The 27,532-nt window shown below is 43.0% G+C and overlaps 3 protein-coding genes across 3 annotated transcripts in view; 2 read left to right on the top strand and 1 right to left on the bottom strand.

Moving 5' to 3' along the window:
• Positions 1-27,532, top strand: part of LOC142814169 (uncharacterized) — a 578,033-nt gene that overhangs the window by 475,728 nt on the left and 74,773 nt on the right. The gene's annotated exons all lie outside the window — the stretch shown is intronic.
• On the top strand, positions 21-26,791 carry ClpX (Caseinolytic protease chaperone subunit). The gene is made up of 11 exons (XM_037434548.2): positions 21-301; positions 1,766-1,832; positions 3,578-3,835; positions 4,472-4,617; positions 9,436-9,616; positions 13,105-13,299; positions 13,910-14,074; positions 16,820-17,073; positions 19,025-19,324; positions 22,339-22,431; positions 25,651-26,791. Exons 2-11 carry the CDS (start codon positions 1,769-1,771, stop codon positions 25,828-25,830), a joined length of 1,836 nt encoding a protein of 611 aa, XP_037290445.2. The 5' UTR covers positions 21-301; positions 1,766-1,768; the 3' UTR covers positions 25,831-26,791.
• Positions 26,781-27,532, bottom strand: MagR (Iron-sulfur cluster assembly 1 homolog MagR). The gene has a single exon (XM_037434554.2). The coding sequence runs from the start codon at positions 27,272-27,274 to the stop codon at positions 26,885-26,887; it is 390 nt and encodes a 129-aa protein (XP_037290451.2). The 5' UTR covers positions 27,275-27,532; the 3' UTR covers positions 26,781-26,884.

The following is a 27,532-nucleotide window of genomic DNA, read 5'->3' as shown; positions in this document are numbered from 1 at the left end:
GGCGGTGTGAACGGCTTAACAGTTGATGGCTTAAACGTTTTGACATGTGGCATCCTCTATTGGAGCGAGAGAAAACTAAAGCACCTGACATTACTGTGAGCCGACCGAAAATGAATGCTTTTAGAACTAGATTCTCGGTTTACTTTCGCTGACGCGAGTTGTGCAACGCAAAGAGAAAGTGTGCTATTGTGCTAACGCCCCAGTTTCATGCTCGGCGAACGCTTCGTGCGTGTAAAAGGAAACCTGTTCAGCCGCGAGAGCAATATCTACGAGCAGCAACACTTTCACCGCAGCAGCTGAGGTAAGGTTTTCTGATCAATCGCGCTGCCTTGGTTGTGCTCTATCCGCTAGATTGTTTTTCATTTATTTCTTTTCCGTTTTAGTTGTCTAACTTAGGCTTACGCTCACTGCCTCTTTACACGAACGCAAGTTGTAGCGTTTGTTTAGGTTTCTTGCTAAATCTCGCCTTCAAGGCCATTCGAATGTTCTCACCGCATTTCTGATGCCTTTATCGTAGTTGTTTACATCTCCCTGATCATGCGCACCTTCCAGTTATATTCTGATCGACGCATCCGGGATGTATACGAGCGGTTTCCGCTTTGTTTGTGTGAATTGATTTTGCTAGTTACGCGCCGCGAATTAGTTTGTGCTATGTGTCCAATTGTGCGTACTTTCGCCTCCCGCGTAATGTCACGACGGTTTAATGAACTGACAATGACTGATACGTGACAACCAATGTGCTCTATTTGTGGAAGTCATCATCGGCAATGATGGCATCTAATCATAAAATAATACAGTGCGTTTTAGACAGCGACGCGCACCACCCTTTTTCATTACTGCGATTGTATTAATTGTGACGGGCACCGCATAGTTTCTGGATTTTTCCACCACAACCACGTATATTTTCCTGCATGCGTCTAGAAATAGCCGGTAAGGTTTCCAGTGTACCCACTCATAATGCTCCCAAGTTCGCTAGTTGATTAGGGCACTGGCAGGTTTAATCTTCAGTGGAGTACATTTGTTTACAAATTCAGCAAAGTCTTTTTTTTTTTCTGCGTGAATCATTTATGTACAAAATAATGTGTTTGTGTACGCGCACATATGCAGACAACGCTGCAGCTTGATTATTTTGTGGCCTGAAGGCTGATGACAGGCTGGGGCTTATTGCATGGAGCGGCATTGTCAGATGTTGGCCCCCAGTGACACAGGCCAACCACTGAATGGCTAAACAGCAGTACTTGCCGCAACCGCTCCAACCACAACATCACTACGTTTCACTTTAGGTCATGTTACCCCAAGCTTCCAATTTTCATATTAACTCTCCCATTCACTGTAGAGGTCTGTTTGTTTCAGCATTAAGTAAAATATGCATGTCAAGTACCATCATCTAGACATGACCCAGACTACAAATTCTAGCCTAACCAGAAAAAAAAAGAACAACAATTTTGAGCCTACAAACGTTTAGCTATCACAACCGTAAGCCCAGTTCGTACACAGCTCATCACATAAGGTGACGAGGCAACAGGGCACCTACGGGAGAACTCATTGCAGGCTAAAAGGTGTGCTGAACAAAACTTGATACATATCTGAAAACTCTGTCTGGGCAGAACAGAATTCTGTCCAGACAGAACACAACCAGCATTAAAGGCGTTTCGCCCTTGCTTTCCTTCTACTTTTAAGTTTAGTTCCCATGTTCACTATTTCGTGTCACCATATGTGTGTTTTAACTAGTGTTTCTGAGTGTTCTTTTTATCTCTTAACACAGAAAATGTCAGCAATACGTTGCGCAGTCAGCCCAACAAGGTCAATCATCTTGAGGAAAGTTGCCAACAGTGAGTGTTGAATAGATCCCTTCCCATTGTTGCATCATTACTAGCGCAGTCAAGAGGTATTATGCACGGCATAGGCAAGAGAGGCATAGTTGCTTTATGCACACTACCTTTCACATTCAGGATGCCAGCATGGGCAGTTGCTGTATGTTAAATTGAATCTAATTGGGTTCAGCCTAGCGTAAAGGGTTCAAAACAGGGCCGAACATCTGTCAGCAACATTACACTGTTGATTCTGCACCTGTATTTAATTTCGTGCTTTGTGTAATGGTGTATGTGAGTTTATAAAACAAACTTAAAATTTCTTACACTTACATTGATATGGAAGCAAAAACAAATAATGCCTACCTTTGAGCTCCTATTCGAGGCACCTTGCATGGCTTGAGTCACATTTGAGATGAAAATTTGTCATCAGCGTGAGTGATATTCCCTAGAACACCATACGAGCTGTATTGCACGCAACTAACAGCAGCCATCTCTTCATTTTGTCGCACGTACAATCAAGAGCCATGTGAAACTATGAGGGCTGCAATGTATGCAATGAGGTAAATGACACTGCGATAGGCTACATCATCCATTGGTTATAATTAAGTGTCATAGTTACTCTGCAATCTGTCTGTGAATGTGCCAGTCTCTGCCAGCAGTTGTGCCACAAGCTCTTGGTGTCTATTGCCAGAATTGTGTGACTTGGGGGTGTCACGAGAGCCATCATTTCTGCATTATTTAACCAGGACATGGACATGATATTCTGTGCAATTAACCTGATAGAGCCTTGACATATCAGGGCTTTCTGTGACACTGAATTCATTAGTTTGGCTATGGGGTTGCAATGTAAAGAACAAGATAGCCACACTGGATTGTGTCCTATGTATTAGGTAACCGATGAAGACTGTGATTGCCGCTAGGATAAAAAAAACATGCCGAGCTACATACGACTAAGCAGAAGATGTACTTCACTGCAACACACTTGAGTAGGAGCAGTAGCATGGAAAATTAATTGGCTAGCCACTTGAGAAACCAGTTGTTAAGCGAATAATGGGTTGTTTTGTCACTGTTGTACACAGAATCACTGTGGACAAGGAAGAACCTGCGAGGGTTATTATTTGTTATCTGACACTGCTGCTGACCCAGTGGAGTTGTTGCAGAGTGGATGACAATGAGAAGTTAGGCATGCAATTATCTCGTTAACAAGAATAGTAGCATAACATATGTGAAACATAAAGGAATGTAGTAACAGCAAGGACAATTAAAGGAAAAGGCACAAAAGACAAAAATGAAATTTAGATAATCAACTGGCAAGCAATGGTTCAAGCATTTCTGCTCTATCAGTTTCAATACTCTGTTCATGTAAGGCTTTCTGCTGAATAATAAAAAAGAATGGCTAGAAAAACAGTAGAGGGGTGGAGTGATTGTATTTTAACCCCAACAGTTGTTATATGGCTCGATTTGAAGGTCAGTTGGGTCTGAGTGATTTGACTCATTAGTTTATTTGCCGATTGATGTTCCTTGAACTTGAAAAATGCATGGTTCGAGGCTTCTTCAATAACTATTTTAAGGATTCAGAGTTCAGTGTTTTCTCAAGTTTAAGAACAAAAAAATATGATTGCAAGAATCTACTTTTTTGTTTCTGCTCAGTCTTTGCTTCTTACTAATTTACTCCTTGATATATCGATTAACTTGGGTCCTGTTAATTATGTTAGTACCTACCAATGTTGTGAAAGAGTTCCATCGTTGTTTTGGTTGTGAAGGTCAGCAGAGCAGAGCATCCGTGCACAGGGTGTTGCCAATCAGCTCGGGAAGTCGGTGCCTTCTGGTCGCCACTCTGCGTACTGCAGTCGGAGGTGGCAACAATGGAAGCGGGGATGATGACATGGGACTTCGTGGTACCAGTTCTGGAGTGGACAAAGGCGGAATACGAGGAGGCACAGGCGGTGGAAACCGGGGAGATGGACACCTCTGCTGCCCCAAGTGTGGCAATCCCTGCACCCATGTGGAAACCTTTGTCTGTTAGTTTTCTTCATCTCTTCTTTGAAACCTTTTTTGTTATGAACAAGGCTCCCATATGGAGAGCTGAATTGTCTTAAATTCTTAGTTCTTCTTTTGTTTGGTGTACTTCATTGTGATTCTGCAGTAACATGCTTGTGTGACACACATCTGGGGAGTAAATTCACGAGTGCACTGTGGCATCTTGCTTCCGAATGACAAGGGGTTGGGTTCTTTCTCAATTGTAAAACTAGTTGAAGACAGCATCTTCTTTGTCCTGTTGTCCTTGTCTATTTTCTCTGCTCAGTTTCTTCCTGTTATCTCATAGGCACTGATAAGTCATACAATCTCGCATATCTAACTAACCTAGTGCTCTTCCTAATGTTGTACAGTTTATTTTGTTCTAAAGTTTGTCTTTACTTCAATGGCTCTTGCTCAATACTACTCTTCACAAGGACTAATTATAAACACAGCCAAGAAAATCGGCTGTTTCAGGCATATCAATTACTAATTTGAATTGAGTAGCGGCTAACTTCGTGATGTCGACTTTGTAAAAGCTATGTAATTAAAGTTTTTATTAGGGAATTCTTTACGGGAAGTTTGGGGCCATCTTTAATTGCATTGTGTATGCATGGCTAACGTCTTCTAATTCGGTGCAGCATCAACGCGGTTTGTCAAGTGCGAGAAGTGTCACCACTTCTTTGTGGTCCTGTCAGACATGGACACCAAGAAGACTCTTAAAGAAGCCCGCATTAGTGCAGACAAATCTGGATTGGTTCGCAAGCCACCTCCTCCTCCAAAGAAGGTAAGTCATGCTTCTATCAGCATTGCTGTAATTCTTGTCTATCTTGTGGAACATGGTGGCTGTTATGGCTACTGGTTTAACAGCCCCATTCCTTGGCCAGGGTGGCTGCATTTCACTGGAACTGACGACGAAATAAAAAACTGGTGGCGTGCAGTGAAATCCCATTGGTGTCAGTGGCACAAGCCCACGCCGGGGAAACTGAAAAGGGCGACCTCCGGAGGTGAGGCCGCTGTCACGCGAATCGACAAATACCCTCCGCCGCTGCCTTACGACGTGCCGTTAAAGCCTGTTTCTGAAACTGCCAACAGAACGTCCGCTGCCATTACCGTTTTTGTCGACTGTTATCCGGTGACTGCGCTTGTTGACACGCAAGCTGATTACTCGGTTATGAGTGCTTCATTGGCCACCCGTCTACATAAGGTGCTGACAATGTTGGACGGCCCTCAACTAATTACCGCTGGAGGACACCTCGTATCCCCTATAGGAACGTGCACCGCCAGGCTTGAGATTTCTGCGTCGACTACCGCAAACTGAGCAAGATAACAAAAAAAGACGTATATCCTCTTCCTCGTATTGATGACTCCTTGGATCGCCTGCGACACGCCCGTTACTTCTTTTCCATGGATCTCCGTAGCGGATATTGGAAGATTGAAGTAGATGAATGGAACCGAGAAAAAAAAGCGTTATTACACCTGACGATCTCTATGAATTTAAAGTTCTCCCTTTTAGCCTGTGCTCCGCTCCAGCCACATTCCAATGAATGATGGACACAATTTTACGTGACCTAAAGTGGCACTCTTGTTTAGTGTATTTAGACGACGTAGTCATTTTTTCTACGACTTTTGAACAGCACATTGAGCGGCTTGCGGTAATTATTCTGGCTATTCGCACTGCCGACCTTTCTCTGAAACCAGAAAAGTGTTATTTTGGATAAGAGGAACTCGAATTCCTGTCCACAGTCCACATTATCAGCAGCAGTGGTGTTCGCCCCGATTCTGAGAAGGCTATTGCAGTTGCTTTGTTCCCGATACCGAGAACAAAGCATGATGTACGTCGATTTCTGGGCCTCTGTGCTTGTTACCGCCGCTTCGTGCCGAATTTTTCGAAAATCGCCGACCCTCTACAACAACTCGTCAAGGACGACGTCACCTTTGTCTGTGGCTCCAAAAAATGCGACGCTTTTTGCGACCTTCAAACTTCGCCGATCCTTGGTCACTTCGACACTGAAGCAGACACAGAAGTCCGCACTGACGCGAGTAACCTAGGCCTTGGAGCTATTCTCGTGCAATATCAAGATGGCGTGGAACGCGTCATCGCCTATGCTAGCCGCACATTGTCATCTGCGGAAAAAAACTACACGACGACTGAAAAAGAATGTCTGGCAGTTGTATGGGCCATAACGAAATTCAGGCCCTACTTGTACGAACGCCCCTTCCGAATCGTCAGTGACCACCAGTCTCTCTGCTGGCTAGCAAATCTGAAAGATCCTTCGGGCCGTCTCGCAAGATGGAGCCTTCGTTTACAGGAATTCGATATAACGATGGTTTACAAGTCTGGCCAGAAACACACCGACGCTGACTGTCTTTCCCGCGCACCCGTTGAGGTCGCTGCAGAAGACAAGGATGAAGACTTCAGCTGCTTTGCTATTCTCACATCATTAAACGTGGCTGAGCAGCAACGCGTAGACTTAGAATTACAACTACTGATCGAATACCGTGAGGGACGTCACCCACAACCCCCACGTCAGTTCGCGCGTGGTTTGTCATCTTTCTGTCTGCGCCAAGACATCCTGGCGATGATATTTTGCGTGCTTGTCACGACGAGCGATCGTCAGGGCATCTTGGCTTCGCGCGTACTTTGGCGCGGATCAAGGACAAATACTACTTGCGGAAACTTACGAAAACCATCCGGCAGTACGTCAAGACATGCACAGCCTGCCAGCGCTGCGAAAATCCAACGACGAGACCAGCCGGTCTGCTTCAGCCTTTACAATCCCCTCACGCATCTTTTGAAGAGGTTGAGATGGATTTACTCGGCTCATTTCTAAAGTCTACGGCTGGTAACCGCTGGATTGTGGTTGCCACTGATTACTTGACCAGATACTGCAAAACACAAGCCGCCCAGCAAGCAGCTACTTCCTATGTGGCTGACTTTTTTATCAAGAACATTGTTCTCTGCTCCGGTGCTCCCGCTGTCGTCGTCACAGATTGTGGCACTGCTTTTATGGCACAGTTGCTTCGAGAGATCCTGTTGCTGAGTGGTATGACGCACTGAACAGCAACTGCGTACCACCCGCAGACTAACGGGTTAACCGAACGCCCTAACAAAACTATTGCAGATATGCTTTCGATGTATGTCGCCAAGGATCATAAGAATTAGGATGAATTCCTTCCGTATATAACATTTGCCTACAATACGGCTCTGCAGAAAACCACTGGCTTCGCTCCTTTTTCTTTGGTTTACGGCCGCGACGTCACCACAATGCTTGACACTATGCTGCAACCAAGTCTGCCGGACCTGATTACCCCGGACGCAGATGTATTTGTTCAGTGTGCCGAAGACGCCCGGCAGCTGGCGCGCTTTCGCAATTTATCGCGGCAAAATCAAGATGCTCGCCAGTACAACACCCACCACAAAGCAGTAATATACGAACCCGGTGATCTAGTCTGGGTTTGGACTTTTATACGTCAACGTGGACGCTCAGAAAAATTGTTGTGTCGGTACTTTGGACCCTACCGAGTTCTTCATCGCATCGGGGAAGTGAACTACAAGGTTGTCCCAGCAGACACCTCGCACCATTCTCGTAGACCACGCTCCTCGGATATGGTTCATGTCTCCAGGATGAAGCCTTAATATTCGCCTTAACTGCAAGTCAAGAACTTTGTGATGGGGCACTTGCCTTCAAGACAATTGTACATTTCTTTCTTGCTTCTTTTTTTTTTTTTCATCTCGTCCTTTTTCTTTTCAATGGACACAGACATTTTTTACTACCTTTTGTTGTTTTTCAGAGCCACAGCATTCATGCGATATGTCTTCTTTTTTTTTCTTTGGGGAGAGGGTAATGCCACGCTGTCTTGGTGGCAGAAGAGGAGAGCAAAGAAGTGAATGGCTGTTGTGGCTGAGTAAACAGTCGTCCACTTCGAGTTCCTGTCTATCGTTTCCTCTCGTGACAATATGTTCCCTATTCGTGTGATTTCTTAATGCAAACACTTACAATATCATTATCAAGTGGAACTATGTCATGCTTTAATGTGTTCAGAATTTCCGCTTTTCTAGAAAATGTATTTTTGCTTTGCATATTTTTTAAACGTATGAATGAGGTTATACTGTAGGATGCTTTGTGTACAACGGAAAAGCCCCATATGTCAAAGATTGTTTGGCAGTTCACTTAAAATTTTTTGAGAGCTGGTCAGTCTATTCAAGCTTTTAAATATATAAAATTTGAAATGCGTCAAATGAAGGTTTTTAAAAAGTCAGTGGTTGTTGGATCATCAGAACAGCCGCAGACTTTAACACATGCATAATCCTGACGCTTTGCAGAAGTGTTGGTATCACAAAAACATGAGAATCGCAACCATTCTGAAGTCTCATATATTGTACAATTACTCACTTTACTTGATATGAAAACCATTTCTAGCATACTTGATATGAAAACTATTTCAAGACGATTGTTCTGCCCTAGTCTGCTGCATGATAGTGGATAAACTCCCATTTACACTGGCTTCCTGGCTTGTTATGTGGACGCACTCATCCAGCCTTATATTGCCACTCACTACAAAACATTTTTGTTTTTTTGCCCCAAACCGTACTTCCCCGCAAAGCTTACGCAAGCTGTGACACTTTGCACAGCTTCTGAATTCTTCTCTTTATGAACCATAAACAAATAGCTTAGACAAACATCGTGGGCATAAAACTCATCAAGATGCTCTTCAAATTTCCATGTGGAATTGAATCGAGACGACTCATACAGCATCCTGCCGTTCATTGCATCTGCTTTTAAACACTTCAACGTAAGGCCAATCCATTCTTAGCTAGCCTGATCCCACAACATTGCACACCTACCTTGTACACTATCCCTAAAATTTGGCAGCCCCTCCTGAAGTAACCTGTTGCCTCACTGGTATTTGCGTTACGAGTTATCTAGATGAGATGACATCAAAGATATTGTGGTTCATCCTGTCATGGGCTTAACACTCCTGTTACAGCTGGAGACGCTGTTATGAGACTGAAATGAGCTTTCCAAGCTGTGTGCCTCGTTTAGTGAGGAAAAAAATGATCTAATTGTTTTTAAATGCTCGAGCCACAAGATGTTCTTCTACTTAACGTATTTCGTTCGGCTGTGGTAGCCCCTCAATATGGGGATTTAATTTATGTGTAAGTTATGGTGAAAACATATGAAGATGGTCAGAACAATGCATGTTTTGGTATAGGAATCATTAAGAACATTTTATGAAAGATGCATAGACAGACTTGCTTTCCTTCTGTTAGTAAGATTTGGCGCAAATTTTTGACTGAAGTGACAGAGGCAGTATGAGAGCATTTAGCAACAATGAAACGAGTTGACTGATTTCAGATGACTTCTAGCGCGTGAATAAATGTACAAGAATGAGGACCACAGATTGAGGAGGCATGCTTGAGTTTAGACTTCATTACTTTCATAAAAATTAAGATGTTTCAATGAAATAGGAGCCAATGCAAAGTGTGACGCAAGAAGCCGAAAGTGTGGTTCAATTGTTCGTCACATTATGCATGCTCATTCTTTTTGCACATCATGTACAAGTAGTGAGAAAAATAATTTAATTATTTTTCTTGCTTTAGATCTATGAGTACCTGAACCATCACGTAATTGGACAAAATTATGCCAAGAAGGTACTGTCGGTTGCTGTTTACAACCACTACAAGCGAATCTACAACAACCTTCCTGCGTCCAGTGCTGCATCGAAAACGGAGACTGGTAGTGTTGTGGATGGGCAAACTCACACTGCATTCACAACAAGGGGTGAGTACTGCATTGTGAAACCTCTTTGAAAGAGCCAGCTCAGGTTATTATGCAAAGAACTGAGCAGGAAACTTCAATTGGCGGCCTCTGTGTACCGTCTACCTTGCGAGGGGTGCTATCACCCCCCTGGAAAGTCGTTTGCACCTCGTTGCACACATGTGTCTTGTGCGGATAGGCCACATTTAGGTTTAGTAGCTGCAGAGCAGGAAGTGGTGCTGTGCTTGCACGGGGTAGGGTTAGCGGCAACACCATTGCACTGCTGTGACAAAATAGCTAGGCTGGCACACAGAAGAAAGTAGCTAGTCTCTTTTGGGGGATGCCCATTGCCTGGGTGGACATGTTTAGCGAGGGATCCACAAGGGACGGCAACTGCGGGTCGTTTCCTGTGGATCCTTCGTGACGAGTTGAATATCGGTAAGAGGCATATCCGCACTACCTTGTATTTATTTATGTTGTTTGCTTGTGTTTTATTGGAATATTGTATAAGGTTGTTTAGCATGGCACTAGTGACATATCTGATGCGGCTGGTGATATTGTTGTTATAAAAGTGAGTAACTAAATGTACATTATTATTTAGTTTGCCTGATCACGTCTGCCGTGTGAGTGCTCTGAGAGTGCGATGCCATTTCGAGACCTCACAACCGCGAACTTTGTACAGTAGACTCCCGTCAACCCTTTTGCAGCCGAAAGGACACAAGAAAAATGTGTCGAAATATGTTAATTGTAGTCTTTAACCGTAGTGTACTAATTGTGACATAACTTGCAAACAATTGAGGTAGGCCAAAACATGTCCTTTTGTATTAGTGGTATCTGAACCCATAACCTTCAAGTTGCGCATTTGATGCTCTACCAATTGAGCTATGATGGATTGTGCTTTTCTGTCCACTTTGTCAGGTATTGCTGCATATGTATTTTCATAGAGCATTTTATCTGTTGTATAATAATTGTTATAGAAATTGAAATTGTATGAGCTTTGTGTAACAAATACTCCTTCATAATTCTTCCTGGGTTAGGGCAACCAATGGTCTTGATGTGTGCATAGTACAGGTAATATCGGCACTTTGCTTCATTGTAGTTAAAGGGTGAGTAAACTACCCTGAGGTCCAAAAATTGTTATGAAGAGAAATATGTGCACTTTTGCTTTGTGAACATGCTGCCACAAGAATTTTATGAATGCATACTATAATAAGTATGTTAAAGGAGTTAGAACACCGGTTTTAGCTGGTTTCAAATTTTGCGCAGCCTTGCCACCCTTCTTCGCAAGGAGGGGAAATTGTAGCCCATCGTCATGACTGGTTTAGATTAGACCAATCGACAAGCTGCGTGCTACGTCAAGTCGCTGATCGGCGACGTTGCGTCATTGCACGTGAAAAAAGAATTAGTCAGGCGTAGTAAAAGAGCGCGGGGAATGTTTTTCGATATGAAGACTCTGCACTGCGTGCAGAGCTGTAATATTCGAAAAACAGCATCCCCGCGGTTGACTGTATGAATTGCTGTGCTTCATTGGGGGGTGTAGAAAAAAAAGAAGGGAAGTCTGAGCCTGTTAACTGGCCCTTTAAATCAAACCTTCTGTGCAGAAGCATTTAAGTTCGGCATGTCTGAACATTCGAGCTCTTAGAATACTCAAACGAATATTACAGTATTTTAATACTGTAATAAATTTAAATTATTCCAAATTTCAATACATATGAAATAAACAAATGCCTGTATATTATGGTGCATGCAAACTCTTTCTTCGTCCTGTTAAAGTGGTTTCACTAGAGTAGAGTACTGTTGTGGAATACACCTATTCAGAAAAAATCTGCACTGCCGCTTAGCTGTAGTGCAGATCCAGGTTAAAGGACCTCTGACAGCGAAAGTTTTGTTTGCGACTTATTATTGCGATAGCAACTATATGGACACTCTCGGCTGGATTTTGCCGCCGGCGTGGGCGTCGATGTCATGCACTGTATATGTATACAAAGGTCATCTACATATATGACTAAGGTCATCTACATATATGAAAATGCAAAAAAGAAAAAAAATCCAGAAAAAAAAAAACACTCCGGCTCGCGGAATTGAACGTGAGACTGCTGCATCGTGAAAGTGAGGCATTACCCACTGAGCCACCCTGGAACACATCCTTCACCGTTCAAACGAGCATCTAGGGTGGGGGTGGGGGGGTGGGGGGGATTGTGTTTTCAGCATTATCAGCAAGATGGCACAATGAGCGCGCGTCGCCTCATCGTGCGGTGGCGCCCGCTTTAATCTTCTCTGCGTACTTTGCCCGGCTGAGAGAGGGGAGCGAGGCTCCCTCACGCGCCGTTATCTCGCAGTGGGAAGGAGGGGAAGGTCGTTTGCCTTGGCTGGCCTCGGGCTTTACCTGGAACGATTCTGCTGTAGTTACCAGGTGCACAAAGGTCACTGCAATCATTGCAGTCTCCGTTTGCAAAAACCACGCGCTTTTCAGACACAGCAAAATAACAAATGAGACGCTTATTCGCGTGCATCCGTACCTGTGAGTACATTTTCTTCGTCATTTGTGCGTGAGGAATGCGGGGCATGTTTCGATCTGCTTTCCATTCTGTGCATGACCTTTCAATTTTTTGCTATCGCCTTCATTGCTTTCTTTTCCGGCAAAGCTGTTACTTTTTTACTGCATCTGCGGTATAGCGCATCCAGGACGGGACAGGGAAGAAGATACAAAACACATACACAGCACTATGGATAACCTAAATAACCAACAAGCCCACTGTGCAACCTTAGTTTTTACTGCAACTTCTAGCTCTGTGCCAGTATTCAAAGCATGGGGCTTGAATACTGACACCAGTACAAGTTTCAATTTATTGTCTTGGTCTTCCTTGGTAGTCAAAGTTCATTCTACTGAAATCGTAGATAAACACGGTTTGTCACTTTAAGGTTAGAAAATGCAGTGTTCTACGGGCATCAAGTTATGAGGGGAAATTAGACATTATATTGAGAATATCATTGAGTTGACATTTGTTATTCGGTGGTTTAGCAATACTTGTAATATCCAGATTTGAAAATAACCGACCTTGAATTCTATGAAATTTCAAACTTACCAAATATCTTGTAACTAAATTTTAATGTTGTTGCTCTTCCCCATGTTCTAAGCAAAGTCTAAAAAATTATCAGGAGTGTGGCATCAACGAATTTTTTTCAAAGCAATGCAAGAATGTTGAGAATACAAGATCTGCTTCAGTTTACAAAGCAAGTCTACATGTAAACTTTGCAAATTTTTTCTGTACTCTGCCATTTAACATTTTTGGCAGTCCACGTATGCAGCAGTTTTGTCTTTTTTGCACAGCAAACTCTTGAAGATTCCTATTCATGGAAACTGAGGCAAGGAAGAGCAGCCCTGCTTGTATTTGTTGGTGTTTCCGGGTGCTTTTTGCAAATAAAAGCTCATCCCATATGTTGTTTTAAGCAGCATTTAAGCAAGTTCTGTGGTGCTAGCTAACACCAGTTTTCTGGTTTGTTACAAGCAGATCTGCTGCACATTTCGGGCATCACTCATGGAAGTTCACTGGGACTGGGCATCCAGGGTCAGCCGTCATCACCCACGCCTCACAGCACCGACGCCGATGGCCAGGGCACGCGGGGAACAGATGTTCTAGATGCCTCTGATGCCGAAATCAGACTTGAGAAAAGCAATATTTTACTCCTAGGGCCCACTGGTTCAGGTGAGCACAATGGCTGATCAACTTGATCCATTTCATGTCATTGCACAACAGGAAGAATGTGGACAGCTGTTGTAATGAGACTTGTTAAAGGAAGAAAAAAAAAAGAGTTTTGGAAACATCACTATGAGTAAAGAACATAACTATACTATTTTGTTCAACCCTTGAAAGCAAAGCTGATGTGTGCTCCAAGTTTTTGCCTGCTTTGCTGAAAGCAAGAAGTATGGCGCTTCTTTATGTGTGCATGCATGCTAATATAAGCTAGCTTCTCTCACATCATAGGAAAAGCAAAATTCAAGCAAACACAATTTTTCGTATACTTCATTTGCTTTCAAGAAAGAACACTGAAATTATTTTGTAAATTTGATAGTGTAGCACAAAACACATTCTTTTATATTTGATTTCAAAGACGTATAGATTGATTTTTTTTTTACTGGTTTCAATAAATCTCATTATGCTTTTTGCAATGGTGCATGATTCCTAGGTCATACTTTCATAGCCCTAAATTGTCTTAAGCAGAAGTTGCAAAGCCCATGCAGAAATGGCTATGCAGTCAGAAATAACTGTGAATTCTTTACAAGCGTTCTTAACACCTTTCACTTGTGCCTTACAGGAAAGACGCTACTAGCGCAAACAATAGCAAGGTGCCTAGATGTGCCATTTGCCATTTGTGACTGCACAACATTGACACAGGCTGGTTATGTTGGGGAAGACATTGAGTCAGTTATTGCCAAGTTACTTCAAGATGCTAACTTCAATGTGGAGAAGGCACAGCAAGGCAAGTCTACTGTAAACAATGCTATTGACACCTCACCTGAACATTACCTGGTGGTGTCTTGCCACAGCACAAGCTTCTTTCATAGTATGTACTACATTTTAATCAGCGGCTGGCAAGCCAATGTGCTGACCTGTGTGATGGTGTGGTCAGCAACCTTGCAAAAGGCATGCATGTAAAATATTGTTGTCTCCATACTGCTTATTTTTATGGAAAGCATCCTGCACAGCTCACCAAGTTTGTTCAAGGTTTTTTGATTACTTGTAACATATGTGAAGCTCTATAATATATTTTTTTCTTTTTTGTAGATCTCGCCATTGTTTTTAGAACCAGGTCATTTTCATAGGTCTACGCGTGCACTGGCACAAGTGGCTGGCGTGTGAACTAAAGACACTGCTGTTGTGTTTTGTTGCACAGGACGCATTGTGGGTCATGGCACGCGCGTTGCTGCTTGGACATGAATAGTGTACTCCAACGTGTCGTATATCACGTTGCTTGGCCCTTCTTTACTTTTTTCTGCCATTGGTTGTCAATTGTCATCGCTTAGAAAAGAGCACAGAGGAAAAGAGTTGTCACGTGTGACCAGGTACAGCACTGAATAATGCCATCTTGTTTTGCAGTGGGCTGCACAAGCGGCTACAAAAAAATGACACAGGTCTCCGCTTCTTTGAACCACCAAGGGAATCCAATGAGTTTAAAAAGTGGGAATGCATACTGCGTCGCAAGGTTAGGTAGCTCATATGCACATGCAAGGTAGACTAACAACATTTTGAGGTTTGCGATATTGTCAAGGATTATAAGTACATCAGAAATGAAAAAAAAGTTCTTGTGCCATGTGGAAAATAGGCGCCAGTGCTTGGGGCATTGCCCCACTTTTTTCTCGGTCTGCCAGAGCTTGTATCAAAACCAAAAGTGAAGACAAGGACAAGGAGATGGCCCAAGAAGATAGGCAGAAATGGGTTCTCTCTTGCCAGAAGATAAAAGCGTGCCCTCATCGAGCCGGTCGAGTGAACTTTTCGGCGACGCATCTCTTTGCTTCTCAGGCTGCATCATTCGTCCCCGCCACGGTGGTCTAGTGGCTAAGGTACTCGGCTGCTGACCCGCTGGTCGAGGCGATTGAATCCAGGCTGTTGCGGCTGCATTACCGATGGAGGCGGAAATGCTGTAGGCCCGTGTGCTCAGATTTGGGTGCATTTTAAAGAACCCCAGGTGGTTGAAATTTCCGGAGCCCTCCACTACGGCATATCTCATAATCATTAGGTGGTTTTCGGACGTTAAACCCCACTTATCAATCAAATCAGACTGCACCATTCGTGCTCAATGACGCGATGAACCTCTCATCACCCGCTGCGCATTGTCGCCAAGAATTCATTGTTGGCACCGTGTCAGGGATGGCGTAGGGTGTTTTATACAGCAGAAAGCTAGTGGCAGGGGAACTGCTTGTACAAAAAACTGCTATTGTTGAAGGAGATGGCAGCTGAAATATTAACAGCTACCATCAAAAGCACAAGCAGCTGTTGTGCAAGCTGACCACTGAAATAATGAAGAAACTCCCAGGGTTTTTATGCATTTGCCCAATGCGACTAAAAGGCGAAAGCAGTCTTCTTTTTTGTTGTTGTTTCAGTCGAAGCATTCATTCCCCCCTCTCCCCTTTGAAGCTTTTGGCACTTAACATGGTTTTGCACTGGTTTCGTGATCGGAGCCATTGTAAGCTTTATCTACCTCACCTGGTTTTGCACTGCCTCAGTGCTTGCAGGGCAGATCACACAGGCACAGCAAAGCGACGGCTTCATGCGATGACATCACAGATTTCGGTAATTAGTTGCGTCATGATGATGTCATCACACAATCTTTTTTTTTTTTTTGCATTGCTCGTTTTTTCTTCCGCCAATAGCAAATTTTCGTGCTTGATGAGACATCTAAGATTGTCGCCTTAGCAAAATAAAATCAGTTTTCTTTGCAGGACAGGGATTCGAACCCGGGTGCCCTAGACTCAAAACCGATTGCCTTTAAGACTAGGTCATGCGCCCATGCTTGCCCAAGAAGAACTGAATTGAAGCATGTGACTGTGTTCAACCAACGAGGCAAAAGAACAATCTGAAAGCAGTACACTTGCTGTAGGCACTGTCTTGCAATATTTCGTGTTTCTAGATTAAACGCGATCTGCTGGACAACGCATAAGGAACTGCACATTTCAGAAAACAATTGCTACTTCGGAGAACAGGCACCTACAGGGAGCTGTGAAACTGACTTAGTTCTAGAAATGTTGTATCTCGCTATGAATTCAGTTGTTTTTTTTTTTTTTTTCATGTCAGTCCTGCGTCTTGCTGCTACAAATATGGCCACTATAGGTAACACGGTCTCGGATCTAAGTGTCAAATTTACATTAAAATAGTGCGAAACAAAGACAGTGGAAGCAGAAAAACGTACGTTTCTTAGCCCTAAGTTGTCGTGTTTGAATCCGTCAGCCTTCTCAATGCTGTTTATGTTCAAAGAAGGTGTACATGCAGGCATGAGTACCTATATATTTTATTTCATAGTGAACAAGCAGTATTTCATGTGCTCTTTTAGTAGACACAATATTATTGTGACTGAAGAAACATTGTTTTTAGATAAGTGTCTTGCTTCTGGGCAAATATAATGTCCATCGAAACTTGCTATTTTCAAGCATTTCTATGTGCACAATAGCACTGTTTTCTCATTATGCAATTATGTGGCTTAAAGAATGGGATTGTATGTGAAATGCAGGAATAGTATTCCTTGACGAAGTGGACAAGATTGGGGCTGTGCCAGGCATCCACCAGCTGAGGGACGTGGGCGGAGAAGGGGTTCAGCAAGGCATGCTCAAGATGCTCGAAGGTACATTGGTCAGTGTGCCTGAACGCAGCTCTCGCAAGCTCCGAGGAGATGCCCTGACGGTCGATACCACAAACGTGCTTTTTGTGGCCTCCGGAGCATTCAATGGCCTTGACCGCATTGTCGGACGACGGCGCAATGAAAAGGTGCTAGTCTTAACCTTGAAAAAATGGGAGGTTGAGGGTGCATAGTCGTGTCTTTAGCAAAGCTTGGCTGACACAGCACTGTCCCTAATTTACATAGACATAGATAACGGCATAGATAATTTTGTCACATATGGCCACGAACATTTTCACCTGAGCCAGTTTAAGTGCCGATGCATCAGATCTCACAGCTGCTACAAATAGAATTGCCCTCGTGGCAAGTCGATCTATCAGCTGTTCGTGTTGTTACTGGAGAGAAATGTGCCACAGGGAGCCGCATAAAAATATTTGATGGGTCTACAAGCTGCAGAAGTTACAAGGGAGCACTGGCTAGTGCTCAGGGCTGTGTCGGTGAAGCACAAAGGCTGCAAATAGCCTCTGACAAGTGTAGTTGTCTTGGTGGCCAGGATACCTTTGAGCTGATCGGCAGGTCACTTGCTCAGGTGTTTGTCATGTATGCATGCGTATTCCGTCTCGTATATACCGTGCTGATGAAATGTTTATTCTCGTCTATACTGTGCATGACATGTCATTAATGTTTTTATAAGCTTATGTCATGTGATGAAAATTTTTACATATATTAGGTTAATGAAACGACCACGAGCGCACCGGAACCATGCCATGTAAACTATGATCTAAGTCCAAGTTTTTCCATGCATGTCATCGTGTGTGTGCATGGCATGCATTTTCATGTTACCACCTGCCATTTTTCTTTGGCACACACTCATGTCACATTATACGAATTTTGATACTTGTGATGTTTATAAAATGGTCTCCAAAGCACCATGAGTGTAGTTTGTAAATCATGTCCCCCAGGACATGCAAGTCATCATCTTCAGGTTGCTACCTGTCCTATATTCACTGCATACCGATTTTGAGACCTGTCATGTTAACGAAATGGCCATGAGCTCCCCAAGATCATGTCATGCAAATAATGTAGGCATGTGCAAATATTTGTGCACCTAAAATATTTTAAGAAATACTCTAGTAGTCAAATTTGCTTTAATCTGAATTGTAAAGTTCTTTGAAATTTCAGAGTATTCGAAATGAACAAATAGGCATATACAATAAAACCTTGGTGACGCGAATTTGCGGGGTTACGAAAAATATTCATTTCATCTGAAACGGTTATCATCAGAAAACATTAAAAATTAGTGTGTGACAGCAGAAAGCTGTATGTCTTCATTAGTTTTCTTTCTAAGGCCACAGCACCACTATGAAGAGGAAAAGATGATTGCCTGTATAGTTTTCAGACGTTAATGATCATAATTGTACTCATAAAGACATGCTGCGTGCGCAGAACCAGACGCAAAATGACCCGAGACAGCTACTAGCCCCTTTTTAATCTTATCACACTTTTCCGGATGCTTCCAGAGTGCTGCGACGAAAGTGACCTGAGGAGTGCTTTGCGAACGATAGATGAAGGCCGGAAAACTTGATAACCGCTGTTCTTTGTTATTTTTTTTTATAGCTGTGATGCGTGGGCTGTTTTTCGGGAGGTTCACTAAAAATTCAAGTCTCACATGCAAATGGGAGAGTTGGCAGATGCGCACTTACTCAACAATCGTGCATATTTATGTTGTAAGGTTTAGCATCTTCACCAAGACCGTCTTTCTCTTTTGGTGCTTGTTCGCCTTTCATGGGATCTTTGACTATGACAACATGGCTTGTATCGACGTGGCAGGCTCATGTAAACACAGTGAAACACGTGTCAACGTGTCGAGGAGTTAAGAAAAAGATGCTGATGCCAACACCATCTGTAATCTAAGTACGAAGGCACATGAAGATGTATTAGGGCCTCCAATATTTGTGTGCACAATCTGGAAGGATAGCGTGTCGCTCGTGGCCATTCTTTGTCTTCTGCTTAGCTTGATGTAGAGTCATGCAATGCACACCATATGTTAAAGTGAGTGGCCAAGATGAGATGGACCATTCGATGTGTGCTTCTTTGCAGTACCTCGGTTTTTGTGCCCCTTCGCTCGACTCTCCTGGGCGGCGGGCTGCCTCACAGGCCGGGATGGCCAATGCCTCGCCCTACTCAAGTGCCAGTGATGACAATGCAGAGCGTGATGCTCTGCTGCGTGGTGTGGAGGCTCGGGACCTTATCGAGTTTGGCATGATACCTGAGTTTGTGGGCCGCTTCCCTGTGCTTGTGCCTTTCCACAGTCTGAGTGAAGACATGCTGGTGCAGATCTTGACAGAGCCGCGAAATGCACTGGTGCCTCAGTACCAGATGCTGTTTGGCTTGGACAAGGTGAGTGACCTCCTGTTATCAGGGTCAGTATAACTTGTTGCCGGGTGCGATGGCTCATAATATTGAAGGATAATAAATGTGCAACATTTCAACTAGAGTATTGTGCAGACAAGCACTAATGAGCTGGAAGTTTCTGTTTGTCCGTGTTGTTCTCATGCCTTTGCCTGGTGGTTGTGCTTTTGATATTCTTCAGTATCATATTTTCACATGGTTATGATGGCGAGAAACACGGCAGTCAGACTGGTAAGTTCTTGTTCCCTGAAAAGGGAAAACTCATAGTACAACAAATATTGTCTGTATAGTCATATTGGTGAGCACGAACATCAGTTACCGATCATCTAATAACTATTTCATACTTGTGGCTACGACTGCACACGCAGCCATTTGCGACGGGCGACCAATAAGTGACTCGAGGCACCCAATTTTCAGACCTGCGTGCAACCAGGTACGTATCGCCAAACGAAATGCACATCTTGCATTGCCATTGGCCCATAAAATAAGCTGACGTCCTGCTCCTGTTAATTTGATTGGTTCAGAGGTTTGTGTCTGCTGTTGTGGCGCTGAAAAATGGAGCAGCAAGTGGATGAGCCAAAGCAGTCATTTCGGGAGCAAAGCAGCCATTTTTGACCAGTCCAGTGGTGTAGGGGTTATAGTGGTCGACTGCTGACTCAAAGGTCGCTATATTGATTCGCGGCGCATTTTCGATGGTGGCGAGAATGTTGGAGGGTCGTGTTCTTAGATTCAGGTGCATGTTAATGAACCCCAGGGGTTGGAATTTCTGAAGTCCTTAAGGCCCTACGGCATCCCCCATAATCACGTCATGGTTTTGGGATGCTAAAACTTAACAATTAAAGACATATTCGACCAGTCACTTTGTGACTAACATATACCCATTTAATAAAGGCACATTTGAAAGGTCATTAATTTAATGGCCATCAGAATAATAATATAACTCTATTGACTTGATCGAGCCGTACTGCTTCTACACAGCAGTTTTGAATGGATGTTGAGTAGTTCAGGCACTTCTCGCAAAAATGGTGTGGCGCTGTAGATCTTTATTTTCTTATTCATATTGTTAAGTGCTGACCTAGAGGAAAAAGAAGAGGAGTTGTTGTCCTAATCACTTAGTGTAGATATTGTAAATATGTACACCCGTCTTTTGTCGTATCCCTGTAACAATGTTACTGAAACTTAAATAAAATAATTACACTTGGAAGCACAAATATGTCTGTCATTTTCGTTTAAACATTTTGATAAATGGTTTACTCGTAGCTATCAGTACATCTCTGGATCTTAAGTTGGTGAGCAACAAAACTTGTGAGTGAGACACAGCAAGATGGCGTGTTAAAGACAAGCACGTTGCTGTTACAAGTGTATTCGAGTATATAGTTATAGCTATTGGTAATTGAGCTGGGCTGCTTACTATCTGTCGAAGTGGTGTGTTGAAGTAGCCATGGACAGCTAGACATGGGTTACCGTTGCTTTCTAGTGCCTTCTTCAAGAGTGACCTGGCAGTCTTTGCTGCTGACACCACCATTCTGTTCGGTTTGGATTATTTACCTTAACGGTCTCCCGAAGGAGACATTACTTAAGGAATGGGTTCACGATCTTTCGCATGGTTTACACATTAACTTTATATTGAATAATTACAGCAAACTCTCAGTAAATGGAAATCTGTTAAACGGTACTACTGCTTAAACAGAACTATCGTCTGCAATGCTTGGTTTCGGTCTTGTAGTATTCTGCATGAATGTTCACCTCTCAGTAAACGGAACTTCTGTTAAATGGAACATATTTTCCCGGTACATTCAGGTTCCGTTTACTGAGAGTCTACTGTACATAATGTTGGAACAAGGGTTAGCAGGCAATAGTGGCAATGTCTGCTGAAAGGCCGATTCCCTCTTTGGCAGGTTGTGAGATGAGTCACATTTCCTTAATGATACCCTGGGCTGGAGGTGCACTGCTGGAATTGCCACTGTGCTGCATTTCAAATTCAACACGGGCAAATTGTGTGGCCCATTGTCACTGATAATGAAATCACCAGTGTCTCCTTCTTTAGTTTTTTTAGGATAGCAGTAGTTGTTGCAGACTGCTATTGACCAATTTCCCAAAAGCCACTAAAGTAGTCTACTGTTATGAGGAAATGTTTCCCTTGCTGCTCCATTAGGCCAACCCTTACTCTTTCTCGTGATCGATCAAGTGTTCGATGAGGCATCAGGGTCTCCTCCCATACTCTACTCCCATGTGCTTGGCAAGTTTTGCATGTTTCAATGTAGTCCTTGGAAGACTACATTCTGTGTCATCTGCCACAGGTGTGGTCTATCGAATCCCCTTGTCGTGTGGTGATAAATATGTTTGGCAGACTGAGAGCTGCCTGAATGAACAGCTCAATGAGAACCAGAACAACTTTCACAGTCGTCACAAGCGTTTGGAAGTTCGTTGCATAGATTGTGGCTGCACGGCCATTTTTGAGTATGCATGTGTTGAACAATCAATCTTGGCTCATATGCAAAAATATTGAAGCTGATTGCATCAGAAAACTGGGCAGTACTTTTGTCTGATTTATAGTAAAGTTGTTCTTGTGGATGGATTGTGATAAGATTTTTTTTGCTACGTTTTGGGAAATTCTTGCTGTTGATTGCAGTTACTTTTGACATGTATGCTATATGAATGCTTCCTTTTATTCATCTTTTTTTTGTTGTTCTTTCATCTCCCGCCCCCCTCCTTTTTTCTGCTTGTGCGCCCCCCAATTAGGCACACTAATTGACTGTGGCAATAAAACTATCTTGTTAGACAGCATTGTATGTCCACTTTCTTGTCTTTGTGTCCTTGCACTGTAAGTTTACTGTCATGAATTTCCAACAAGCTTAAGCCCTTGTGTACAAATTAGGATTTTCCTGCTACAAAAATTGCCCCAAATTATATGTTGGCTGTTGCACTCCTGCACACTGCATTGCCATCAAGACCATATCAGTAGCTTAGAGGATTCGCACTTTCTTTTGTTTTGTCTATAGGTGGAACTTACCTTTGAGCCTGAGGCATTGAGAGCCATTGCTCATCTGGCCATGGAACGAAAGACTGGTGCAAGAGGGCTGCGGGCTATCATGGTGAGCACTGTTTTACACTAACACCATCTGTCCAGGGAGAAATCTCTCATAGGAATATATCGGTGTAGCAAAAAAAGGAAGCTGCATGTGGCACCTGGATTGAAACGTATTGCCCAACATTTTTTTTTCTGCCGTCCGGGTGCAAGGACTTCAAGCAGTCACCTGAAGCACTGCCATCATAATGGAGAGTGGGAAAAGACAGGGGTTAATCCCCTCTTCCCCCACCTCGCCCAGTAAAACGGCCGGACTTTAAATAAAGTCTATTCATTCATTCATTCATACTCCACGTAAGCTCGCAACCAGCTGCACAAAGGTGCAGAAAAGCATTGACAAGCAAACCAAAGGTGTTGAAGAGCTTTAAAATAGGGGCCTCAGCTTTTTTGGGGTCAGGATATAGCGTCAAGGCCACTGTGCATGTGTGAGACACAAGCAGCATTTCGGTTTTGTGTAGGCTTGTGCGAACATTCGAATGATTCCAATATTCGAACGAATATTAGGGTATTTGAATTCGCTTCGAATTTAAATTATTGAAAATTTTGAAGTATTTGCAAGGAACGAATAAATGCCTATTAATCCGAATGTGTTGCCTGTAAAGGTAGTTTTACTGCATTGTAGGGGTGCTGAACCGTGAGAGCACCTATCAAGGAAAAATCCGCGTTGCCGCGAAGCTCCCCTACAAATTTAAAGGGGCCCTGCAACACTTTTTGAGCATTGTCAGGAAACGCTGCCGATCGGTAGTCGAGGCTACCGAAGACACGCAGGCCAAATATTATAGCGCAGCACGCGGCGTGCGATTCACAATAAATTCTCAAACTCAGCTGAAAAAATCTCCCTTGGCAAATGAGTCCACAAGCTGGGAAAGCACGTGTGACGTATTTTCTTTCCTCGTGCTATCCCTCTCTGCTAAGTTTCCAGCGTTTTTGTCGGGACAAGGAGAGAGAATGCACTTACAGCGTGTGAGAAACTTTAGCGGCGGTGAATTCATAAGGCAATAAGCTTCTCTAGTGAATCCATTCCATGGCTACTTGAAAGACGGACGGCCCCTTTGAATAAAAATATTACCCTCAAATCAATTCATTTTCTTAAGCTTAAAAGCTCATTATGATGGCTTATATGCTCTAAGTATAATAAATTTAAAAATGTTACGTATTTTAAGGGTTATGACTTGCATCCTGCTGAAAGTCAAATCCTGCTGCTACTCAAAGTTGTTTCGACTTCTTTTAAAAAAAAAACAAAAAACAAATGGCGTTTGCATAGAGGCCCTATTTAAATTTTAAAAAATATATTGTGCAGGTTAGTTATGTCATGATAAATATGCCCATTTTTCTTTATGTATCAAATATACTATTCGAATTCGATTCGAAATTATTCAACCAAAATCATTTTTCACTTTGAACCTAAAATTCACTATTCGCACTAACCTAGTTTAGTGCTAAGGGCATTGGGGCCCCTATTCGAAAACTCTCTATTGAAAGTGTTCCTGTTAACTGTAGCAATAAACCACACTTCTCACTGCACAGATTGCAAGGATGCCTTTGTTTATCTGATAACATTACCATGCGGAAAAAATTTCCGTAAGCCAAAGTGAAAGATGTGCGAATGTTTGTCTTAGCATGAATGTTCATTGTCAGTGGCGAAGCCTTGCCGCACATTGTCGCTAATGCAGCTGTGCACTCTTTAGTGACATAAGCGTACTTTAACAGCATCAACAATAGATAGCTAAAAAGGTCATTGCAGCCTTCTACATTTGAAGGAAAGATGATAGTGTCAGCTTGCCATCACTTTCACTTAGTAGTGCAGAATTTATCTCTCTAAGCAACGTCTACAGGAAAACATGGTTTCGAAGTTTATTTTTATTTTTTATTATGAGGCATTTTTTCGCCATGGTGTACATCACATATATACTGTATTTTATAGCATGTAACCCACAGCCCTAACTTTAATTTTTTAAAAATAAAGAGAAAAACATGCCTATACAACTTCTGTGTATAATATGCACCTATACTTTTTAAGTGCATTTTTTCTATGTTTTGGTATAGGTTTTGTGTGAGAAAATGTGAAGTATGTTCTATTTCCTAATAAAGTTTTAGTTGTGAGTGAGTATCTGTCCTGTGTTTCCTATTTCTTGGCCCTGCCTGGGGAGCACACTGCATCAACCAAAGATGAACGCATATCAATTAGCTCAAGTTTCAATTATTAAACTCAAGCTCTAGGCTCTGTGACAATGATCTTTGATAAGCACAAATACTTGTCTGTGGTGGTAGTCTTCAGTTATAAAGCAATAGTTGCAAATGTGTAGATGCTGGCTTCAATCATGTACTAAGAAAACGATGATCATTGCATCGAAGTGCTGCTACCTTTCCACTTGCTCTTCGCAAACACATGATGTCACAGCTTGGCACTGTATACTCATTACTAGGCTCCCAGACCACAATGCAGCGAGGGCGATTCATTGTGTTATGAAAAGTAAATTTTGAGATAAGCACTGTTCACACAGCTTACATCGCCTGGGGCATGTTGTAAAACAGGCAGGCAGCGCTCGCTGTTCACCTAAAGTTGTCAAGTTTTTTTAATTCGATCGAGATTTTGTATTTTTTTTGAAGAAACTGAAACTTGGGTGAGTTTGTAAGGATCCACGAGTACACTTAAAGTGCAAAGAAATAGGAGACACAAAGAAGTAAAAAAACAAGCACTAGGTCAGCGCTCGTTCCGATTGTTCTACAGCAAGCCCTTGTTTTGTTTGTTCTACTTTCTTGTATCTGTCTTTGTGCTCCAAGTAAATTCGTAGAATCTTTCTATTAGCCTTTTTAAAATGGAACAAATTATAATATTATCCAACTATAATAAGCTACAAATGTTTGCAGTCAAGCTGGGAAAATTGACTTTTACATAATTGGGATGTGGAACAAAATGGATCATCTGCGTGCTGATGTGCACCCATGCAACATGCTATGGGCAAGGGCGGCTTAAAACTACGTATTTAGGCAACACGGCTGCAATCTTAAGCTTTGCACAGTATTTTGATAAATACGCATATTCGGATCCTTGCAATCATGCACTTTAAATGGGTTGCTTAGAGTGGCCTGCTATTGTTCCGAGGGACTTGTTCGTACTAAATCTTCAAGAGCCTTTCGGGGGCTCTTGTTGTAGCGTTTGCACGGATTAGCAGATATGCTGTGTTACTTTAACGTTAATCACGGTGCTTCGTGTTGCTTGTAGGAGACCATTCTTCTGGAGCCCATGTTCGAGATCCCAGGTTCAGACGTGACGAGTGTGCACATCACGCACGACTGTGCCATGGGAAAGTGTGCACCGTTGTACATTCGTGGCCGACCAGTTGAACAGGACTTTTACGACGACAGCCCAACCGCTGACCAGGAGAGGGCCGTCAGTTCTTAGGGATGTTTGAATTCATCCCGTGTGCAGGACTGTTCTTGGACAGAAAAAAAAAAAGAAAAAAGCCGTGACTGCTCAGTCAGATCCGAAAAGCTGCAAGTGTTTTCCTGCATCTTGGAACAAAATTTTCACTGCGGCAAACTGTTGGTTGAAGCCATCTGCTTGTTATCTGCCAAAATTATATTTGTTGGGATGCACCAACAGTATTTCTCACCATACTTTTTCTTTCCTAGCTAAATGACTCTCGCTGGATTCTAATTGTGTCAATGAGCTGAACTGCAGGCTTGAACTACAGCCAGTCAAGTAGGCAGCATTGTGACAAACTGATCTCACTTTTTGTTGGGTGTCCTCAAGGGCAGCTTGAGACCAAAGGAAGTCGCACTCTAGCCTGTACTTGTGGAAGTGCTTCAGATACGCCTTGGCAACTTCGGAGTTTTGTTGTGGAGTTTCCATGCTAGTTCTCAGTCTGGATGATGGCGAGGGATGACATACTGCAGTGGCATTGCGGAGCACCGACTAAATTTATACTGTAAAGAAATAACCTTCAACTATGGAGCTGAATGACTGCGGGAACATTTGCAATGGCATCCTGCAGGAAGAATTTAATCTTTTTTGTTAATCATGGTTTTGACTTTCAAATGCTGTTGTGTGAAAACAATATTTTTTTATTATCTTTGAAAACATATTGAAAATTTTGCAGAGGAAAGATGCTAGTTGACTGGCAGTAGCCATATTTTTTAGTTAAAGAATATTTTGAGAGTGGGTTCTTGAAATTTATTGTCGCTTGATTATTCGTAGCTTCGCTTACTGCTATGACAAAATATTCTACTTGTGTCAGAAGCAGCGTTAAGAGTTTGATGGGAGTACATTGTCAAGAGACCTGTATGATACTGTGCTATAGCGTGGCTGAATCGCAGCATTTGTTAAATGGTGTAAATGGAAATAAAACTCGGTTTTGCTAGTTTTTCTGTTTAATTTTCATACTCAGGTCGCCAACTGCTCAACTATTTAACAAACTAACTCATCTTCAACAACTTCGCTACAACCGTGCGATAGTTTATACTGTAAAGCTTTCACCGCAACCGCACGTTCCCTTGACGTTAGGGTTGTTGAAAACAAATTCGCTGAACAGCTCCGTCTCAACGTAGTCCATTTCTGTGCCAAGAAGTGTTAGCTGGGCCTTGGAGTCGATGAACACCTTGACTCCGTCCTGTTGCACTTCAGCGTCCAGCTTGCCTTTCTCGGTCGCGTAGTCTAAAACGTAAGTGAGGCCGTTGCATCCCCTGTGCTTGACGCCGACTCGCAACCCGATAACATCTCTCTTCGTAGCGAGTAAAGTTTTGATGCGATCCACCGCTGCTTTGGTAAGTACAAGCGCTGCCCGTTGTGGTACGCTGAGCCGTTTGGAGCCAACCGCACGTACTGTAGCGGTGAGTTTCGATGCCATATCGTGCAACTAGGCGCCCAGGTCACTGCATCAGCTGACCACATTTACGATCGCTGACTAGAAGGAAGGCTTACTTGCACAATGAGACATTTTTCCGCGGCTGAACCGCCTTCGAAACTGGCAGGACTGCTCTGGTACTGTTCACGGCGTTGAATACGTGTGTTGTTGCAGACTTGTATTTAGCGAATAAACCATTCGGTCACAGAACACCTACCATTGGTAAGACTAAAGAGCGGCGGCGTAGTGAACTGCAATAAC

Source organism: Rhipicephalus microplus, chromosome 1 (assembly GCF_043290135.1).
Source record: "Rhipicephalus microplus isolate Deutch F79 chromosome 1, USDA_Rmic, whole genome shotgun sequence".
Taxonomy (NCBI): Eukaryota; Metazoa; Arthropoda; class Arachnida; order Ixodida; family Ixodidae; genus Rhipicephalus; species Rhipicephalus microplus.
The sequence above is the reverse complement of the archived record's forward strand: the minus strand, read 5'-3'. Positions and strand labels throughout refer to the sequence as shown.